Genomic DNA, 18,615 nt, shown 5'->3' with positions numbered 1-18,615 from the left:
GGCTTATGACAAAAGCTAGGGAGGAAACGGCTTATTTTTTAAGCCGCCAAAAGAATTGGCCCATAGTAGATTCAGAAAATCACCACAACGAGTGTTAAGGCAGCACAAGGATGCCAATGCGCGAAGAAAATTCTACCTGTCATATGTTATAACCACTAGAAACTGTATGCTATCAAAAATAAAATAAATCACTCATTTCCAATAATACAAAGTCAAATATAAAGCAAATACACAACAATGAATCCAATAATGAAAAATGAAAAAAGTAAATAAAATCGTGTCATCTCCCCCCCCCCCCCCTCGGTCCGTTGGACAATAAAGTCGATCATTAACAAAACCAGAGGTATTTCCTTAGTGTCTGGTCAATTATGTTATCTGATTGTGCAGTACTCGTTGTGTAACTAACTAAATACGAAAACTAATTTAGGGTTGGGATGATGATCTAGCGGTAGAGTTGGCCAGGTCCTTGTCGGCATTGTCCATTCTTGAGTCAAAGGCGTGCATCTCCTCGTATTGTCGGTCTTTCACCTAGACGCATCAAGAATAACAACAATTAATATTCTCATGAAATATATTGTGTTACCTTAATCAATTAGTACTATGTAATGTCAATATTTGTATAAAAAGATGAAATGTACATATCTGCATACCTTAGCCCTGCTTCCTTGCTTTTCTCCGTTACCCTGCATGCCAATCGAGGGAGTAACACAGAAAAACTAAAAGAGACACTATTAGGAAAAGGCCTGCTAGTAGCGCACCTATTTTGGCTACTAATGGCGCACTACAGGTGCGCCACTAGCATCACGTCATTAGAATTTTTTACTAATGGCGCACCACGTAGTACGCCATTAGTATATCCCACAGGTGCGCCATTAGTATCTGGTATATACTAATGACGCATCACATAGAAGTGCGCCATTACTAACAAATTTTTTTAAAAAAAATCAGAATTTTTTTAAATTTTTTCTTAATCTCAGGTCACTATGGCTTAATCTCGGGTCAAAATGCTTAATCTCAAGTCAAATCACACTCTGTGGTCAAACTTCCCGAAAGGTCACCCATCTTAACCCCAGCACCAGCTCACTTCACATGCACTTGTTGATATATCTATCATATCAATCCTATTAAACCTTGTTGATGTATAGGACTTTGTTCATGTTCATGAGTGTGATGAAATTTTGAAAAAATATTTCAAACTTCCCGGTCATATTACGTATCATATTTTGAAAAAAAAATCCAATTTTTTTAAACCAATTTTTTTTCTGTTACTAGTGGCGCACCTAGCAAATGGTGCGCCACTAGTAAGTTTGAATTTTTTTTCATTCCCCCCCCCCTCCCTCTAGATCTTAAAAGCCCCGTATCTTTCGTTCTGTTAGGTTTTTGGGGATTTTGAAGATGTTGAACGGAGTTCCCCCGGTTCATTTCGGATGTAACTTTTCGAATAAATGATTTTTCATATATAAAAAATTAATCCGAGTTCGTATGCAAAAGTTATGCCCATTTTACTAAATTTCAGAGAGATTTTGCAAATAAAGTTGAAATTCATACTTGTAAATTTTCCCAACAACTAGACCACATATCACATGGGAAACTTATTTTCTTTTTTTTTGACATTTCCATCCTTTCCTTTTATTTTTTTAAAACTGAAAAAGCGGTCCAGGGGGGTGCATTTAGCACCAGGGTTACTAATGGCGCACCTGATGTGTGGTGTGCCATTAGTAGTTTTGAAAAAAAAATAAAAAATTTTGTTAGTAATGGCGCACCATGGGATAGTGCGCCATTACGGTGGGTGTGGTGCGCCATTACTATGTCAACTAGTAATGGCGCACTATCCCATGATGCGCCATTACTAATAAGTTTTTTTATTTTTTTTTTCAAAACTACTAATAGCACACCACACACCAGGTGCGCCATTAGTAATATCTGCGCCATTAATGTCCATATCATTTATAGCTCTTTTCCTAGTAGTGAGAGTATCTGAGAGCATGCCACGCACGCAAGATATGCTTCATATGTAACATGTTCATGCTTTAAGTGGTTGTGGTGTAGTAAGTTGCTTAAACAATTTATGATGTATGACTTTGTGCTTATAAATATTATGTCAGCACCTTTTAATTATCGGTGCTCAATCAAGATGACACGGCAGTACAATCCTTCCTACGCAATAAAAAATTCAATATATTTTGCTAAATCTTTCCAAATATACATGCTTTAAGCTTCAACCATACATAATATCTTTCTTGCGGCCTCTTGATGCTCATTGTGTTTGTATTCTCTTTATTCTCCATTTTGAGCCAAACAAATTCACCCTTTGTCAAAAAAAAAATGTCTTTCTTGCGGAAAATGGGGATGCAACTAATGGGGACCCGAATGAAAACACGTGGATGGGTTTCTGGCCTAATGGCAAGAGCGCGATAATGTCTCTCGGCTGACACGAGTTTGAATCATGTGGGCAAGCACTCGATGAAGTTATGTTACCTGATCTCTGAGTGTGGGCACTCCATGATGGGCAACATATTGTGCGTCAACGATGCCGAATTGCTCTTCAGGGTCCTGCCAGTTCAAAACCGAAAACAAACAACAAATAGTGAGCCATGTCAGGTGTGCACAGTTTTTCAAAGCGATTTTCTCGATAATTTTAGCATTCTTCAGTGAATCTATGAAAATGTTGTGTGCATCTATGATCAAGTAACTATGTACATTGAAACATCTCCAGAATTTGAAGTCGAGACCCCATCCATGAACCAGATCATTCTACAAAATAAAATAAAAATAACAATAATAATAATACCTGGGCTAGACCTGTTGGTATTTTTTTTATAGAAGAAAACTCCATGAGCATCAAGCCCTTGAGACGAGATTCGAACCCTGGTGAGCTGGCTGTGAACTCCCGCGCCTTGCCAACTAAGCTACGCTCTGTTCTCAAAATTAACCTGGATCATATGCCACACGCATCTCCAAGCATCCCTGGAGAAGACTGGCGCCATCACCTCCACGAACCTGCCCATGCATACATGCTTCTTCATCTTAGCTTAAAATTCCTTACACATGACACAGGGCGAAGAACTTGTGTTGATGATGATCAATTACCCGCTGCACGGCCGCTGGTGCACGTCGGGGCACTGCTTCCCCCCTGCAGTCCTGTGTCATTCAAGCATGCCTGATTAGCTAATCATCATATATAGTGCATCAAAACTTACACCTAGAAGATTAATTGTGTGCATGGTCATTCTTGCATGCCTGCATAATCAGCAACTGCTTGCTTACTTGTGCATGTCACCGGAGTTTCTCTTGACGGAGACGTCGTACGCCTTGTGCCCCTTGGTGGCGCCCAGCCCCGGCTGCGAGATCTCCAGCCCGTGCTTCTTCACGATGTTGATGTACCTGCAACCGCCCACAGTCTCTGAATGATCAAAATTCAGAAAGCAGCTACATGCGGAATGGATATGGATGATCGATGACGATCCTACGCTTCGGCGGTGAAGTTGTCGACGCCGAGGTCCTCGTCCCACAGGAACACGTACTCGTACGGCGCCATGATGCTCGGGTGAAGGAACCTCTTGGCGAACCACCTTCGTCAATCATCATTCACACATTGCAGGTCAGAAATGTCTGAAGATTGCTGGGACTACAGACTGAAGAAAGAAAACGTCGGAGACAGACGGACGGACAGGCACGGGGCTCTCACCATTTGGTCTGCTTCCTGGCGCTGAAGTGGACGGTCTCCTTGGACCACTGGAACTCCTCGTCCCACTCCGTCGTGTGGCCGTCGTAGTGGAACAGTGTTACAGTATATGTGAATTGCACTACTAGATTTTTCATCAATTCAGACTTTTGGTTGCGTTGACTAGTGCATGATGGTATCGGAGGTAAGGTCTTGAGTTCAAGTCCTGACTTTCACAATGTAAAAATTGCTGATAGCCTCACTTTGTGTCCACGTGGAGGCCTCTTGAGTTATACGTGAGTTTCGCGCGCCGTCGCGCGCCGTCGCTCTCTTCCGATTAACAAAAAGTATCACTTATCAGTGTGAATAATACAAAGTGTTTTTTCAGGAATAATAAAACAAAGTGTTGCAAGTAAACGCTTCATGCCAATAAAAAGCAAATGTACAACAATGAATCCAATAATGGAAAATAAAAAAGTAAATAAAATGGCCTCATCTCAACCCCATCTTGGTCCGTCGGACAAAAAAGTAGATCATTAACAAAACCAGTGGTGTTTTCTTAGTGTTTAGTCAACCATATTATCTGATTGTGCAGTATTGCTTTTGTAACTAAGTAAATACGAAAACTAATTTAGGGTTGGGATGATGATCTAGTGGTAGAGTTGGCCAGCTCCTTGTCGGCATTGTCAAGTCTTGAGTCAAAGGTGTGCCACTCCTCGTATTGCCGGTCTTTAATCTACACATCAATCATAACAACAATTAATATTCTCATGAAATATATTGTGTTACCTTAATCAATTAGTACTATGTAATGTAAATATTTGTATGAAAAAACTGAAATGTAAATATCTGCATACCTTAGCCCTGCTTCCTTGCTTTTCTCCGTTACCCTGCATGCAAATCGAGGGAGCAACATGGAAAATTCAAAAGAAGTATCTGAGAGCATGCCATGCACACAAGATATACTTCATATGTAACATGTTCATGCTTTAAGCGAATTACTCCTTTTACGTTGTAGTGTAGTAAGTTGCTTATACAACTTATGATGTATGACTTTGTGCTTGATAAATATTATGTCACCAGCTTTTAATTATCGGTGGTCAATCAAGATGACACGGTGCTTGATAAATATTATGTCACCAGCTTTTAATTATCGGTGGTCAGTCAAGATGACACGGCAGTACAATCATTCCTACGCAATGAAAATTCAATATATGTTGCTAAATCTTTTCAAATAAACATGCTTTAAGCTCCAACCATACATAATATCTTTCTTGCGGCCTCTTGATGTTTATTGTGTTTGTATCCTCTTGATTCTTCACTTTAAGTCAAAATAATTCACCCTTTGTCGAAAAATAATATATTTCTTGCGTAAAAAGGGGATGCAACTGAATCAAAACACGTGGATGGGCTCCTAGCCTAGCGGCAAAAGCACGATGGTGTCTCTCCACTGACACGAGTTTGAATCCTATGGGCAAGCACTCAGTGAAGTTACGTTACCTGATCTTTGAGTGTGGGGACTCCATGATGGACAACATACTGTGCATCCACGATGCCAAATTGCTCTTCAGGGTCCTGCCAATTCAAAACAGAAAACAAAAAAAAATAGTGAGCCATGTCAGGTGTGCACAATTTTTTGAAACGAATTTTTGGATAACTTGAGTGTTCTTCAGTGAATCTATCAGAATGTTGTATGTATCTATGGTCAAGTAAGCACGTACATCGACACATCTCCAGAAGTTGTAGTCGAGACCCCATCCATGAACCAGATCATTCTGCAAAATAAAATTAAAAATAAATAAGTTCTTCATTTTACTTGTGTAATAAAATAAGATAATAATGTTATTTTAGTTCAAATAATAATCCAGAATTAATTATGAGCTACTGGCAGAATCAGCATGCTAGCTTAAGTACCTGGATCATATGCCACACACATCTCCAAGCATCCCTGGAGAAGACCGGCGCCATCACCTCCACGAACCTGCCCATGCATACATGCTTCTTCATATCAGTAACTTAAGATTTTCGTACACATGACACAAGGTAAAGAACTTGTGTTGATGACGATCAACAATTACCCGCTGCACGGCCGCTTGTGTACGTCGGGGCACCAATTCCCCCCTGCATCCGTCCTGTGTCATTCATGCATGCCTGGTCAGTTAGGATGTGTATGGTAGCCTATATATATCTCAGTCGGTCTTGCGTGGAAAGAAAATGGCTTTTTTTAGATAAAAGGCGAGAGCCCGACTTTATAGATAAAGCCACCAGGCAGAGTCACAACCACCAGAAGGGAACCACATAAGTTTAACACAGTACGACTAGAGAGTATGGGTACAAGGCATCCAGCCTATCATGGCACGCAGGCCAGCCAAACGAGCACTCGAAACACTAAGAAACCGTCCTCCTGGACCGCCGCAGTAGAGAAGAAGCCGTAGATTTCATTTTGGATAGCATATCATCGAACGCCTCAAGGTCCCCATCCTTAGTCAATGATCTCCACTGCTGCAAAAAGACATTAGCTTTAAATAAGCAACTCACAGGGTTAGCCGGGAAAATATGTTCAATAGTGAACTTATTTCTAGTAGTCCAAAGCGCCCAATAGATCGCTGCCCAGCCCACCATGAAAACCCGCTTAGACCGGCCTGCTAGAGAATTGATACATCGCCGAAGATCCGCAAAAGAGGAAGGGTTCCAAGGAACATGAAGCCAAAGTCTAATGCAACTCCAAATGAATTTTGCCAAAGAGCACTGGAAGAAGATATGTTCTGTATCCTCTTGGGCGCCACACAGATGACAACTATCAGAACCCGGCCCATTCCTCTTTTTAATCTGGTCAGCCGCAGGAAGTTTGCCACCGCAAGAGTAGAGTCCCCAACCCACCAATCTAACCAAAAACGCGTAGATTTGCCATTACGGACAACGAATTTCACTAGGGATCGGAAGATCGGTCTAATACTAACGAGCTGGCGCCAAAATTGAGAGCCACCAGAAGAGGAGGTGAACATAGGGCTCGAGAAGGGAAAATATTTAGCTTTGAGAAGGTTAAGCCAAGCAAGACGTTCATCAAGGGACATAATCTTCCACCACCATTTTAACAAGAGACACTTATTCATGATTCTAGTGTTAATGATGCCAAGGCCCCCCTTGTGCTTAGGTCTGCAAATGAGGTCCCACTTGACCATCCTATATTTGTGTTTGTTATCGGAGGAATTCCAGTAAAAGGCACCCCTGTGCTTGTCGAAGCCCGCGTGTGTCCCTTCAGACAGAAGATAGAAGCCCATTAGATACATTGGGAGAGAGGAAAGGCAGGAGTTGGTAAGGGCGACCTTGCCCGCCTGAGAATTATAACGACCTCGCCACGGCAAAACTCTATTGGCCAAAAGCTTAAGCGGGGAGATAGGTAAGCCCAAGTATTTGAGAGGAAAGGATCCTAGCGAGCAATTCAAGAGATGGGCGACCCTCTGCACTTCCGAGGCAGATACCCCAGTCACAATGACCTCGCTTTTAGAAAAGTTGATTTTAAGGCCTGACAAGGCTTCAAAGCAGAGCAGAAGAAATTTCAGATTCGTGATGGAGTTATCATTAAGTTCAACCAAAATGATGGTGTCGTCCGTGTACTGAAGGTGAGAGATGCCATTAGGAACAAGATGGGAGCTAACCAGCAAGATGTGACCAGCAGCCGCAGCCCGAGACGGAATGTGAGATAAAGCATCAGCCACAAAATTGAAAAGCAAGGGGGACGCCGGATCTCCTTGCCTCAGGCCCCTACCGTTGGCAAAGAAATTACTGGTCTGGCCATTGACAGCCACCGCCGTGTGCCCACCAGTGACAAGTTGCATCAGACGGTGGACCACCGCACCATCGAAGCCCTTGGCCAACAGAACTTGGCGAAGAAAACCCCAGCTGACTGAGTCATACGCCTTTTCGAAATCAAGTTTAAGGACCACAGCCTTGGTGTTCTTACAGTGAAGGTCATGAATTATCTCATGGAGGCAAAGCACCCCATCCAGAATGAATCTCCCCTTAATGAACGCGGATTGGAAAGGGCTAATAACCCAATGGGCAATCGGAGACATTCTAGTAGCCATCCCCTTGGCAGGAATCTTAGCAAAATTGTTAATCAAAGCAATGGGTCTAAATTGGGAGATCAAGTCAGCGCCTTTAACTTTAGGAATGAGGGTGAGAACTGCGTAGTTAAGTCTCGAGATGTCAACAGTCCCCAACCAAAAACCTTGTGATATAGCCATAATTAGGCCCTTTAGCTGAGGCCAGAATTGCCGGAAGAAAGGAATGGAAAAGCCGTCAGGCCCAGAAGCCGCATTCGGGTTGGCAGAACGGATCGTCTCAAAAATTTCCTCTTCCGTGGGGGGGATCAGCAAACTCTCATTGTCAGCGACCGAAAGCTGGTCCAGAGGAGACCAAAAGAGCGAGGCCAAATTAAAGCCTAGAACGGGTTTAACAGCTAGGAGGTTAGAGAAAAAATCAACCACATGACGCATAATCACCGAGGGGTCAGAGAACCTGACGCCGTCGATCGTAAGGCTATCAATAATGCATCTCCGGCGTCTGCCGTTAGCAATCGCAAAGAAATAGGACGTAGGAGAGTCACCCTTTAAGGTCCAGTTTATAGTACCACGCTGTTTCCAGTACACTTCCTCTTGCCTATGAATGCCCAGCAGCGCCTCTTCTAAACCATACCGAGTTTGCCATTCAGTCGAGGATAGCCCAGAGCTATTGGCGCGATCATCTAAAATGCCAATTTGAGCAGCCAGCCTAGCTTTGTCACGCCTAGACTCAGCGTAATGGTTTTTAGACCAGCCTCTAAGGAATCTACGCAAAAAATAGGAGCATTGATGCCAGTCATCCATGGGGCCAAAAGAGCGTCGAGTAGAGGAGAGGAAAGACAGAATCTTTTGAGCCACCAACTCGTTAAAACCTTCCACTTGGAGCCATGAAGCATCAAACTGGAATCTCGGGAAACCAACTGGGCGCGAACCATCATCTAGAATCAAGGGGGTGTGATCAGAGCCAACACAAGCCAGCGCTCTAAGACTGACACGGGGGAATAGAGTCCCACCTAGAACAAACAAAAACCCTATCAAGAACAGAACGGATTGGGGGAGTTTGATGGTTAGACCAGGTGAAACGGGCTCCAACCCTAGGAATCTCACGAATACCCGTGTCCCTAATAAAAGCATTAAAAGCATCAGCCAGGGGTCAGGAGAAGTTAGACGAGCTCTTGTCAGAAGGGAAATGAAGCAAATTAAAATCGCCCCTGATCAGGAGGGGTAGCTGACAGGATTCAATTTTAATACTAATCTCGTCCAAGAAGGCATAAGACATCGCATGGTCAGCCGGACCATAAACCACCATGATTTCCAACAAGGGATTGAGGGATCGAAGGGAAACCACCATACTAGCCCAAAAAATGCCATGGTCGAAAGCCACAAAGTCGAAAGTATCTTTTTTGGCACCAAGCAAGAGACCACCGGAGAGCCCAGCCGAGGCCACATAATTCCAATGAAATCTGTCTATCCCAACAATGGCCGATAAGTCACTCGAGGAAAAGGAATATTTGATAGTATCAACAAGGCCAGTAAAGTCTACGTTTTCAGATCGGACCAGGTCTTTAAGTTGGTTCCTGCGCCCCCTAGCGCCGAAACCACGAATATTCCAAATTAAGGCCTTCATCTAAAAGATAGGTTTTTGATACGGAGACTTGACCTGCTCGACGCCATGCAGGATTTAGCACGCTTCCTTGCCACGCGAGTAGAAGACACCGGGGGAGCTTGACACCTGTCATCTCCCCCCTCGTCCCCACCGGCCACAACCGGTGGGGCGGCCGAACCCACCCAAGCCTCCTTGGCCTTCGCAATATCAGCCTGGGCTACCTCATTTGCCCTAATAACACCAAGAATCGACGAAGGGGAACCCAGGCTAGAATCTAAGCAAATACCAACATCATCTAGAATTTTGAGCAAGTGACCATCAAATTGTGAAGGAAGAACTAAATGCACAGGGGAGACAACCGTGGGGAGGGAGGGGGAAGGGGCTGGGGACGAACCTGAAGGGGGAAGATCCCGAGCCGCAGCATGCCGAGCCGCTCGATCGACCACCCGCTCACCGCAGTTGGAGACGTGGCCGCTCTTGCGGGCCGTGGACACAGGCGAGCGCACAGGCACAGGACGAGCACGACTGGGGGAAGCCGCAGCAAAGGACGGGCCCGAAGCCGCACCCATATCAGCATCAAGCCTATGGCAGAGCCCGGCCGCGGACTGCCTCGAGTCACCTGAAGCACGGCTCTTGGCGGAATATTTCTTGACAGAGGACTTCTTCTTCTTCTTGGACACAGCAGGGCCAGCCGGGGGTAGGTCTTCAATGCCAGACAAGGAGGGAGAAGCGGGACGGGCAGGGAGGTTGGAGCACACAGCCGAGAAAGGTGTGCCCTTAGCCCCACTCGAAGCCGCATCCCCTCCGCCCAAGCCAGGAGCCGCATCCTGGGGCCCCCGACCAGCCGGCGCATTCTCCTTTAGTAGATCTTGATCTTCAGGAGAAAGCCCATCCCACTCCGACTGAGTGAACCGAGGATCAGTCCCATGCATGGAGTCGTCAGGGCAACCATCCCCATCTTTGCTTTTATCACCATTGTCAGAGGCCGGGGGGAGGAGGAGGAGGCGACACCGGACCCGAGGCCCCCTCCACCCACACCCGGAGCCGGAAGCCACCAGCCGCAGGAAATACATCAATGGAGCCGCGAATGCACAGGGGATCAACACACCAGACCCGAAGCCAGGCCGGCCCCAGAATGGCCAGAGAGGCTTGATCCACTTCGATAGGTTTCCCGATGAGCACCCCGAAAGCCATGAGGAACGCTGTGGTGCGCATGCTAGGAGGGACATCTTCGACCAGAACCCACACATCAGACAGAGCAGAAATCACCTTAGACCCGTTGGACGCGGCTTTGACCGAGATTACAAGTTGATTCAAAGGCAGCGTGAAGCTAGTGCAAGAGGAGATCATACGTAGTCTCTCTTTGGAGGGAAAAGTCGCAGCAAAATCAAACTCAGAAAGTTGGCGAATTTGCCAATCCCAACCGCCCTCATCCCATAACTGAAGTTCATCTAGAAGGGTCTGGGAAGAAATGTGTTTAGCCTGGACAGAAATAATGCCGACATTGGAAAGCGATTGAATAGGGGCTGCCTCTGGGATCCCCTTGTCTAAAGCAAAGAAAGAACACCCTGGGAGGCCGGTGCCATAGTGGACGAAAGCGGGGGGCTTGACACGGTTCTGGCAATCCACCGTGAGATGGCCATCTTCTTTGCAGACGAGACAGAAGGGGGGGTTTTCACAACGTGATTGGAAATGCCCTGGGCGGTGACAGGCGAAGCAGGTGAGGATGGGGTTGGAGACTTGGGATTGGGGAGGGTTGTGACCAGATCCACGAGGAGGAGGAGGGAGGATGCCATCACCAGACGGAACAAGACCGGAGCCAGCCCCCCGCCCGGCAGCAGGGCCAACGGGGCGGCGGACCGGGGCCCCCGACGCCCCATGGGGGACGAAGCGAGACGGGCCACCCCCAGCCACCACCGGAACCCGCAACGGCGCACCGCCTTCGGGAGCAGCGCCCAGCGCGGGGGGGGGGGGCTAGGAAGGCCCCGACGAGCCCGCCCGACTAGCCGCCGCTGCCAGCTCCCAGGGATCGACCGCGGCCGACGGGGCACCAGACGCGGGGGGAGAGGCGCAGATGGGCCCGACCCAGAGGCGCGGGGAGACACCCCAGCCGAAGTTGCCGCCGACCCCGCCTCCGGGGCGAGGGAGGCCTGAAGCTTAGCACAGAGCGCCGCCTCGTACTCCATATCTGCGGCCGCATCGCCGGAGCCATCGCGCCCGCGCTTCTGGCCGAAGACCGCCTCACTGGAGGAAGCACGGGAGCGGTCCATCGCAGCCACGGCCGCAAAGGAGAGGGAGAGGGGAGCTGGGGGGAGATCTGGCGAAGCGCCGAATGGGGAGACGGTGACGAGATAGATCTGAGGAGGAGGCCGGAAACCCTAGAAAAGGGGAAACCGCACCCCTCCGCACCCATAAATACCCCGACCGAGCCAGACCCGGCTCGATAAAAGGCCTCGCAAGAAGGGTGGGCTGGACCTGGGCCACCCACGGCCCCGAGCCCAAAGAAGGGAGGGGGGAATCAAACAGAGAAGCCAAGGCTAACACCGAAACGGGCCTAGCAGGCCCAGCAACACCCGGCGGGGCCCGCTCCGCAGGCGGGGGAACCAGCGCCGCCCCGAACCCCAGATCTAGGGTTGGCGCCAACTCTGACGCCGCCGGCACGACGGAGGCCGCAGGGGAGGCGGAGCAGGCACGAGAACCTGCCGGAGAGCCAGACGCCAAAGGCGGCGAAGCCCCAGCCAACCCAACGGAGCCCAACAGGCCCGCAGCAGGGGACCAACACGACGCACGCCGGTGACCCCGCGAAACGCGACGCCACCCATCCACCTCCAAGGCAGGCCCAACGGGGCGACCCCGCCCCCGGGCGCGAACTTGCGCCGGCGACCCGCCATCGCATCCACAGAAGGACAACACAATGAGACAGGGCGGGGAGGAGAAGAAGGAGCCTCAGAATCCGACCCGGAGCCATCGAGATCCAGCGCCCAAAACTTATTGGCCCGGAGAGGGGAGATGCGGCCAGGGCGAGGAGGGGAGGACAGAATGCGGATGGGAGCGGCACGAGACGCCGGAGCGGAGCCCGGGGGGGACAACGGAGGGGTGGGAGGTGGAGACGCAAGGTGCAGGGACGCCGCCGGGGAGGAGCCCGACGCAGGTTTCGCCACATGGGGGGGGGGAGGGAGGGGAGAGGAGGGCCATCTTCTTCTCGGAAACTTCCTTCTCGCCTTGAAAAAGAAAATGGCTCGTTTGGTTACCCACATTCACTGTTAGGCTTGATTAGCACCAACATTAAAGCACCTCTGGGCCTACATCCGGAGGAACGCTCAAATCAGCCGTTTTTGTGGAGCCAGGCCCGAGCGGTGCAACCCTAGGCACGTGGGCGTGGGCGGTCGCACGCATGGATGAGGTCCCAGGAAGTTGCATTGTTTCCAGACGCGTCGTCATAAATTACCCTCACCTGCCTTCCTCGCCGATCTCTCCCCTCTTCCCCACTCACACCAGCGGCGGCGACCACCGGAGCGACAACAGGACGATTCAAGACAACGCCTACCACCGGAGCGACTGTGGACCTCTACCAGAGCGCATCGGTCATGTCGGTAAGTCCTCGCCCTCTATGTAGATTTACGGCTTTCGACTTAGGCTAGATTAGATGTGAGCATGCGATTGGAGAGTTAGGGAGGGGAATGGACACATCGGTGGTGCCAGATTGGAATAAAACACTGACATCGATCGATTCTGCGCCGACGGCTTCTAGGGATTATAGGTCATTTTTTGATTACATAGGGGGTGGGGATTGGGGTACAAACTTTCTTGTCTAACCGCGGTGACCCTAGAGTCGCGTCGAGCGGCGGAGGGGCATAGCCATCTTCTTTTCTTCCTCATCGTCTTCGTCAAGAACGATGTGTCTTGCACGGTCGCCTACCGCCAGCGCCTTGGCCACCATCTGCACCTCGTCGTTGTCGGTCTCCGGCGACGTGAACGTCCTACTGTAGTATATCGCGGCACGCTGGTCTTGAGCGCCTTGTACTGCCTATACTTGGCCCATCTTGCCCTCTTTCCAGCGTCGCTGGAGTCTGAGTGATTCATGGCCCAGGGCAGGATGTCCACTGACATAGCGCCCTTGGCTGGGCCCAGAATCAGTGTCTTCATCTGGTGCGGCGTAGCCTTCTTCATCACAGTGTCGGCCTCCTTGTGCATGTCATTGATTCTGCTGAAGTTCGAGCACACTTCCCTGGTGTGCTCAAACTTCTTGCGATCACTGAAACAGAGGGGGTTAGAGTGCGGTGCCGGGTTACTAGGGTGGGTTAATATAGGAGCGTTAGGCCAATATGAATGAATGCTAACCATTGAACCGCGTGTTGTTAATAATGCAGATGGACAAGGGCAAGGAGGTCGTGCCACCATTGAAGAAGGGCAAGGAGGCAGTGCCACCATTTGTGGAAGTGCCGGTGCAAGAACACCCAAGCGCCAAGCGCAGAAACTATGGGCACTACCATGAGGAGTCCGGACCAAGCCAGTTCTACAAGGTTATCCTTGGTCCAAAGCTGGAGAGTCTGCCAATGCCTTTAGAGTTCACCAAGCACTTCCCTATCGTCCTTGTAGAATTCAAGCTCAGGACGAACACCAGTTGCGCATATGGAGGGTACGGTGATCAACAGTAGGGTCACCCTTGATCAGGGTTGGGCCACCTTCGCCGCTGTTCATCAGATCATGATCGGGTACGTGCTGACGTTCAAGCCGCTGAATCCCGACACCATGAAGGTGATGTTTTCAACGACGTGGGCTTGGAGGTGGTCACCAAGTGCAAGGAGTACGACAGCGTTTTCGTCGTGACCGCCTAAGCTCCTGTTGCCCGTTCCTTGTTGGTTGTTGGTTTAAGACTTGAGTTTCGTTTAAAACTTATCGTAATATGTTGGTTTAGAACTTGTGATGCGTGGTTAAGACTTGTGTTTGTGCCTAAGTTTGTTCTGTTGCTCTAATTTAGTTCTTAGTTCATCATGTGTGCCTCTGGTAACCTCACCACATCGAGGAGGAGGTTACCACACAATTGTCCTGGATGTAACCAAACAACCGGACTTGTGTTTCCTCTTAAACAAGTCATCTTAAACAAGTCAGCAACCAATACAGCAGACCTTTCATTTCGACACATGCATGCTAGAGGGGATGTAGGCAACCAATCAATATGCAGATGTTGATTTTTTGCCTGCATATGCTCAGTCAGACCCAGCTGAGACAAGTATGCAAAGTGCCTAAAAACGATGCAATAACCTAACACATCCTTAATCATCATAGATAATGCATAAAAAATGTATCAAGAAGATTAATTGTGTGCATGGTCATTCCTGCCTGCCTGCATAATCTGTGCTTGCTTACTTGTGCATCTCGCCGGAGTTTCTCTTGACGGAGACCTTGTACGCCGACTTCCCCTTGGTCGAGTCCAGCCCCGGCTGCGAGATCTCCAGCCCGTGCTTCTTCACGATGTCAATGTACCTGCAACATACCGTCCGCCATTAGATTACAGAGCTAGGTTCAGAAAGCAGCAGCACGAATGGATGGTGGATGATCCTACGCTTCGGCGTTGAAGTTCTCGACGCCGAGGTCCTCGTCCCACAGGAACACGTAGTCGTACGGAGCCACGATGCTCGGGTGAAGGAACCTCTTGGCGAACCACCTTCGTCAATCATCATTCACACATTGCAGGTCAGAAATGTCTGGAGAAAGAAAATGGTGGAGACAGACGGACAGACAGGCACGGCGCTCTCACCATTTGGTCTGCTTCCTGGCGCTGACGTGGACGGCCTCCTTGGACCACTGGAACTCGTCGTCCCACTCCGTCGTGTGGCCGTCGTAGTGGAACATCAGCATGTCGAACTTGTCCGAGAACTGCGTTATGTTATGTATGTGTAGTCCAGTGTCATCTGACCGATACAGCACGATCAAAGTTCAGAAACCACTTCTTGGGTTCTTCTTAATTACCTTGTGAACAGTTGCATTGACATTGACCCTCTCCTTGTGCCCTACCGCCATTGTGAGGAGGTACTTCCGAACCGGCGCGTCCTGCGCATCGCACACCGTAACAAGTCATTGAGAGTAAGCCTAGCAAGAATTGAGACATGAGTTCAGGGTTCAGAGAAGGCGAGAAAGACCTGACTCGGGGATCCCCACAGCCGGCGCAGGTGAAGATCGGACTCCGACACCACGATGCCCGGCGGTAACCTCCCTGCGCCTTCTGGTCTCCTTGCAATCTGCAGAAATGCAGGTTTGTTTAGATCATCTGCAAACATGTAGTGTAATTTCTTGATGCATCGATCCAGTGATCTGATCAGGAGGCCATGTAGCTGGAAATCAAACTGGATCATCGTTTCAAAAAGTTCAGAACTGTATATAATATTGTAATGTACCCCTGTCGTGGCATTTGAGGTGCTACTGCTGTTCCTGAGTAATGGTGCCCAGAGTCTCCCGAGGAAGCTCTCGCTGGAGCTGGAGTTGGTGCTGCCGCTCCAAGGCAGTACGCCACACTGAAGCTGCATACATACATGAACAATCTTATTATCATGATGCCAAGTTAATTTCAAGCCGATATACCAAGATGAAAACATTTTTTCGTTTCTTATCATACATTGGGCGTCATCGATGCCGGGAAAGAGAAGCCTAGGACGAAGCCCAACGACACCATGGCTAACGCCGACAGAACCGGGACTAATCTCATCCTCACTGCATATATTAGTCAGTTTCCAAGAAAGAACACGAATATATGTGTCACAAGATTCTGGTTCTGCGAGGCAGATACTTACAAGATCGATGGATGACGACCTCTGCCTCTAGTGCGGGCAGGAAGGGCAGGAAGAAAAGAGGAATGTCTCTGCGATTTATGCCATGACATTATACGTACGATCTACTGCCCGACGACGACGACGACTCTGTAGCCAGCGCGTGTCTTTGATCCGAAGGAAGATGATGGAGTAGGGAGGAGGAAAAGATCCATGGTCTGCCTTAGACTCGCATCCACAGCATATGCGCAGTTGACTTCCCTCAAAAAGTAATTACTAGTGGTTGCCGCGCGGAGGCATTCAATTCCTGCAGCGCAACGATGGAGGTGCACGTGCCAAAACACGGCCGCTAAGAAGATGCTCGCTAAGAAGTTCCACTCAGTCTCATCTTCGTCCAGCTCTCCACCGTCATCGTGTGACGACGACGTTGTGGTTCCGCGTCAGCTAAAAACAGTAACGTGAGTCCTCCTTGCTTCTCTTATTCCTCATCTATTCTTCTCCTTGTCATTAAGCAACGACTACTTAGGTATTTGGGGAAGTGATGCCTTGATGGACATACAGGTTTGTTGGAAATATGAGCAATTTACCAAATAATTTTGCTAACGGAAATATTAGATAAAACATGACTAATATAGCAGAGATAAAGTAAGTCATGCAATCTGACAGAGTGAAGGTAAATAGTATCTACATATATGAACTTGAACTAAACACATCTAGAACACACACTAGATGAAGTGGCATATATGAAGTAGAACCTATCATATGTAGGGCAGAAACTAGAGCAAAGAACTGTGTCATGACATCTAAAAGAAAGAGTAAGAACACGTAAGGGACAGCAGCAGCAGAAGCACTGGACTTGGGGTCGACATCCTCTCCAGCCATGTCGTCGATGAGGTTGTCGATGTCGGGGAAGAAGTCGTCGGAGTCCGTGATGAAGAAGCCAATAGTCGCACGGAGCGCTTCCAAAAAACCTTATCACCCTTCTCCCGTACAGGACTCAAAAGGTGCGGTTCCGGAGGCCTACTGTCCCGACCAGCGGTGCACGCCGCAAGCCGGGATGGGGAAGAACGTAGCAGCAACGCAGTGCTCGGAACTTTGTGGCGAGAGGAAGAGGAGCTTCTGATGTGAGAAGGACGCAAACAGGCTGCGGCGGGAGGTGAGGCAACGGAGGGAGACGAAACGAACTGGCAGCGGCCGAAGAGGCATGCCGTTCGAATTCAGTGTCCACTACAGAAAATGTTTCAGCTCCCGTGTGTCCTTTCGTATACCCGTCGTGCGTGGCAAAAACTTAGACATCGGCTCGGCTCATTTCCGCAACCCGCGGCGCGGCGGGCGGCGGAGGAGGAGTGCGCGTGGATGTCCTTCTGGTTCTCATGCTCATACATGTAGGGAAAGAACCTCCCTTATAAAGAGATCCAACTCCCTCTAAACTAGCAATATGGGACTAAACTTTAGCGGTGTTCCTTACCTTGCACGAATGGGCTATGTGGACCTCTAGAATTTATTAGGAATTTCTAAAATTACTATTGGGCTGACCCATAAATAGATAAAATTCCAGCAAGGTTGTGGTGTGTAGTAATGAGATAAGATGATATGTAATGCGGTCGTACATAGAAATGAATTTTATTTTCCGCACTTGCATGTGAAGTAGAAGCTCTACAAACCTTTGTTGGTATTGTTTGTGTGTAGATGAGCTGATGAGCTGGTGTAGGATAGATACCACGTTGTTCTGATCCTCTATACTCGTTGCAGCCAGCTGCTGACCCTTTATTTGTTGGAAAAATTGTATCTTTGATGCAGTGATCGTGGGCAATTTGGCCAAGTGCTGGGCCAACCTGAGTGTGCCCCCCATCGTATCCAAGATGGCCAAGGTGAATGAGACTGGTGGCGCTTTTTGTGATTTTGCTCGCCACGCCACAACGACGATGCCTGGCCTTGGCTACAACTAGCACGTGTGAGCTTCTCTGCCCCCTCCCTCTCGTCTGGAACTTGAGCTTATCCTTGATTTTCTGTTCTGAACCATGCATCAAACAAAAAAATAGCAGTCAATCAAAAATTACTTCAAGTAAGAATCCGTTTACTGTACCTTCAAGTTCAGGTTTTTACTTGATTGGTGGGGATTTGGGGGCGTGTAGTACCGAAAAAGGGTTACCCCGCTTTGTATACAAAGCAACCAACCAAACTATACAAGGATAGGTGCTGAGGCGGAAGCAACACAGTCGCGCCCAAAAGAAAACGACAGAGAACGAGCAAAAGAAACAAATGCCGACAACAGCGGATCAACAAAAACAAAGAAGCCTCGCGATCGCTGCGCCCACCGGGATCTCCCACTAGGCTCCAAGACTCCGAAGCGCCGACACCTATCAACACCTTCAAGAAGGATCGCGACGATGACGACGCTGCTGCCAAGGGTTTCCCCCGGTACACGACGAGGCGAGAAGAAGGGTAGCCCCCGACGTCCTCCCGGAAGGTCAGGTGGCACCCACAAGCGCCACCGCGCCGGCCCCCGATCCC

At 48.8% G+C, this 18,615-nt stretch overlaps 2 protein-coding genes across 2 annotated transcripts; both read right to left on the bottom strand.

Moving 5' to 3' along the window:
* Positions 1 to 423: 423 nt before the first annotated feature.
* Positions 424 to 3,822, bottom strand: LOC125518459. Its single transcript, XM_048683293.1, has 8 exons — positions 3,689 to 3,822; positions 3,471 to 3,572; positions 3,268 to 3,384; positions 3,091 to 3,141; positions 2,934 to 3,000; positions 2,479 to 2,553; positions 651 to 683; positions 424 to 528 (listed from the first exon to the last, which is right to left on the bottom strand). The coding sequence occupies exons 1-8, from the start codon at positions 3,820 to 3,822 to the stop codon at positions 424 to 426; spliced, it is 684 nt and encodes a 227-aa protein (XP_048539250.1).
* Positions 3,823 to 4,089: 267 nt separating this feature from the next.
* LOC125525516 lies at positions 4,090 to 16,224 on the bottom strand. The gene is made up of 14 exons (XM_048690523.1): positions 16,126 to 16,224; positions 15,951 to 16,045; positions 15,733 to 15,855; positions 15,478 to 15,576; positions 15,308 to 15,388; positions 15,096 to 15,214; positions 14,901 to 15,002; positions 14,705 to 14,821; positions 5,743 to 5,796; positions 5,579 to 5,645; positions 5,386 to 5,439; positions 5,165 to 5,239; positions 4,522 to 4,554; positions 4,090 to 4,400 (listed from the first exon to the last, which is right to left on the bottom strand). The coding sequence occupies exons 2-14, from the start codon at positions 16,038 to 16,040 to the stop codon at positions 4,296 to 4,298; spliced, it is 1,119 nt and encodes a 372-aa protein (XP_048546480.1). The 5' UTR covers positions 16,041 to 16,045; positions 16,126 to 16,224; the 3' UTR covers positions 4,090 to 4,295.
* Between the last annotated feature and the right edge of the window lie 2,391 nt (positions 16,225 to 18,615).

This window comes from Triticum urartu, chromosome 7, assembly GCF_003073215.2.
Source record: "Triticum urartu cultivar G1812 chromosome 7, Tu2.1, whole genome shotgun sequence".
Lineage (NCBI taxonomy): Eukaryota > Viridiplantae > Streptophyta > Magnoliopsida > Poales > Poaceae > Triticum > Triticum urartu.
This window is presented reverse-complemented; position numbering and strand designations above follow the sequence as displayed.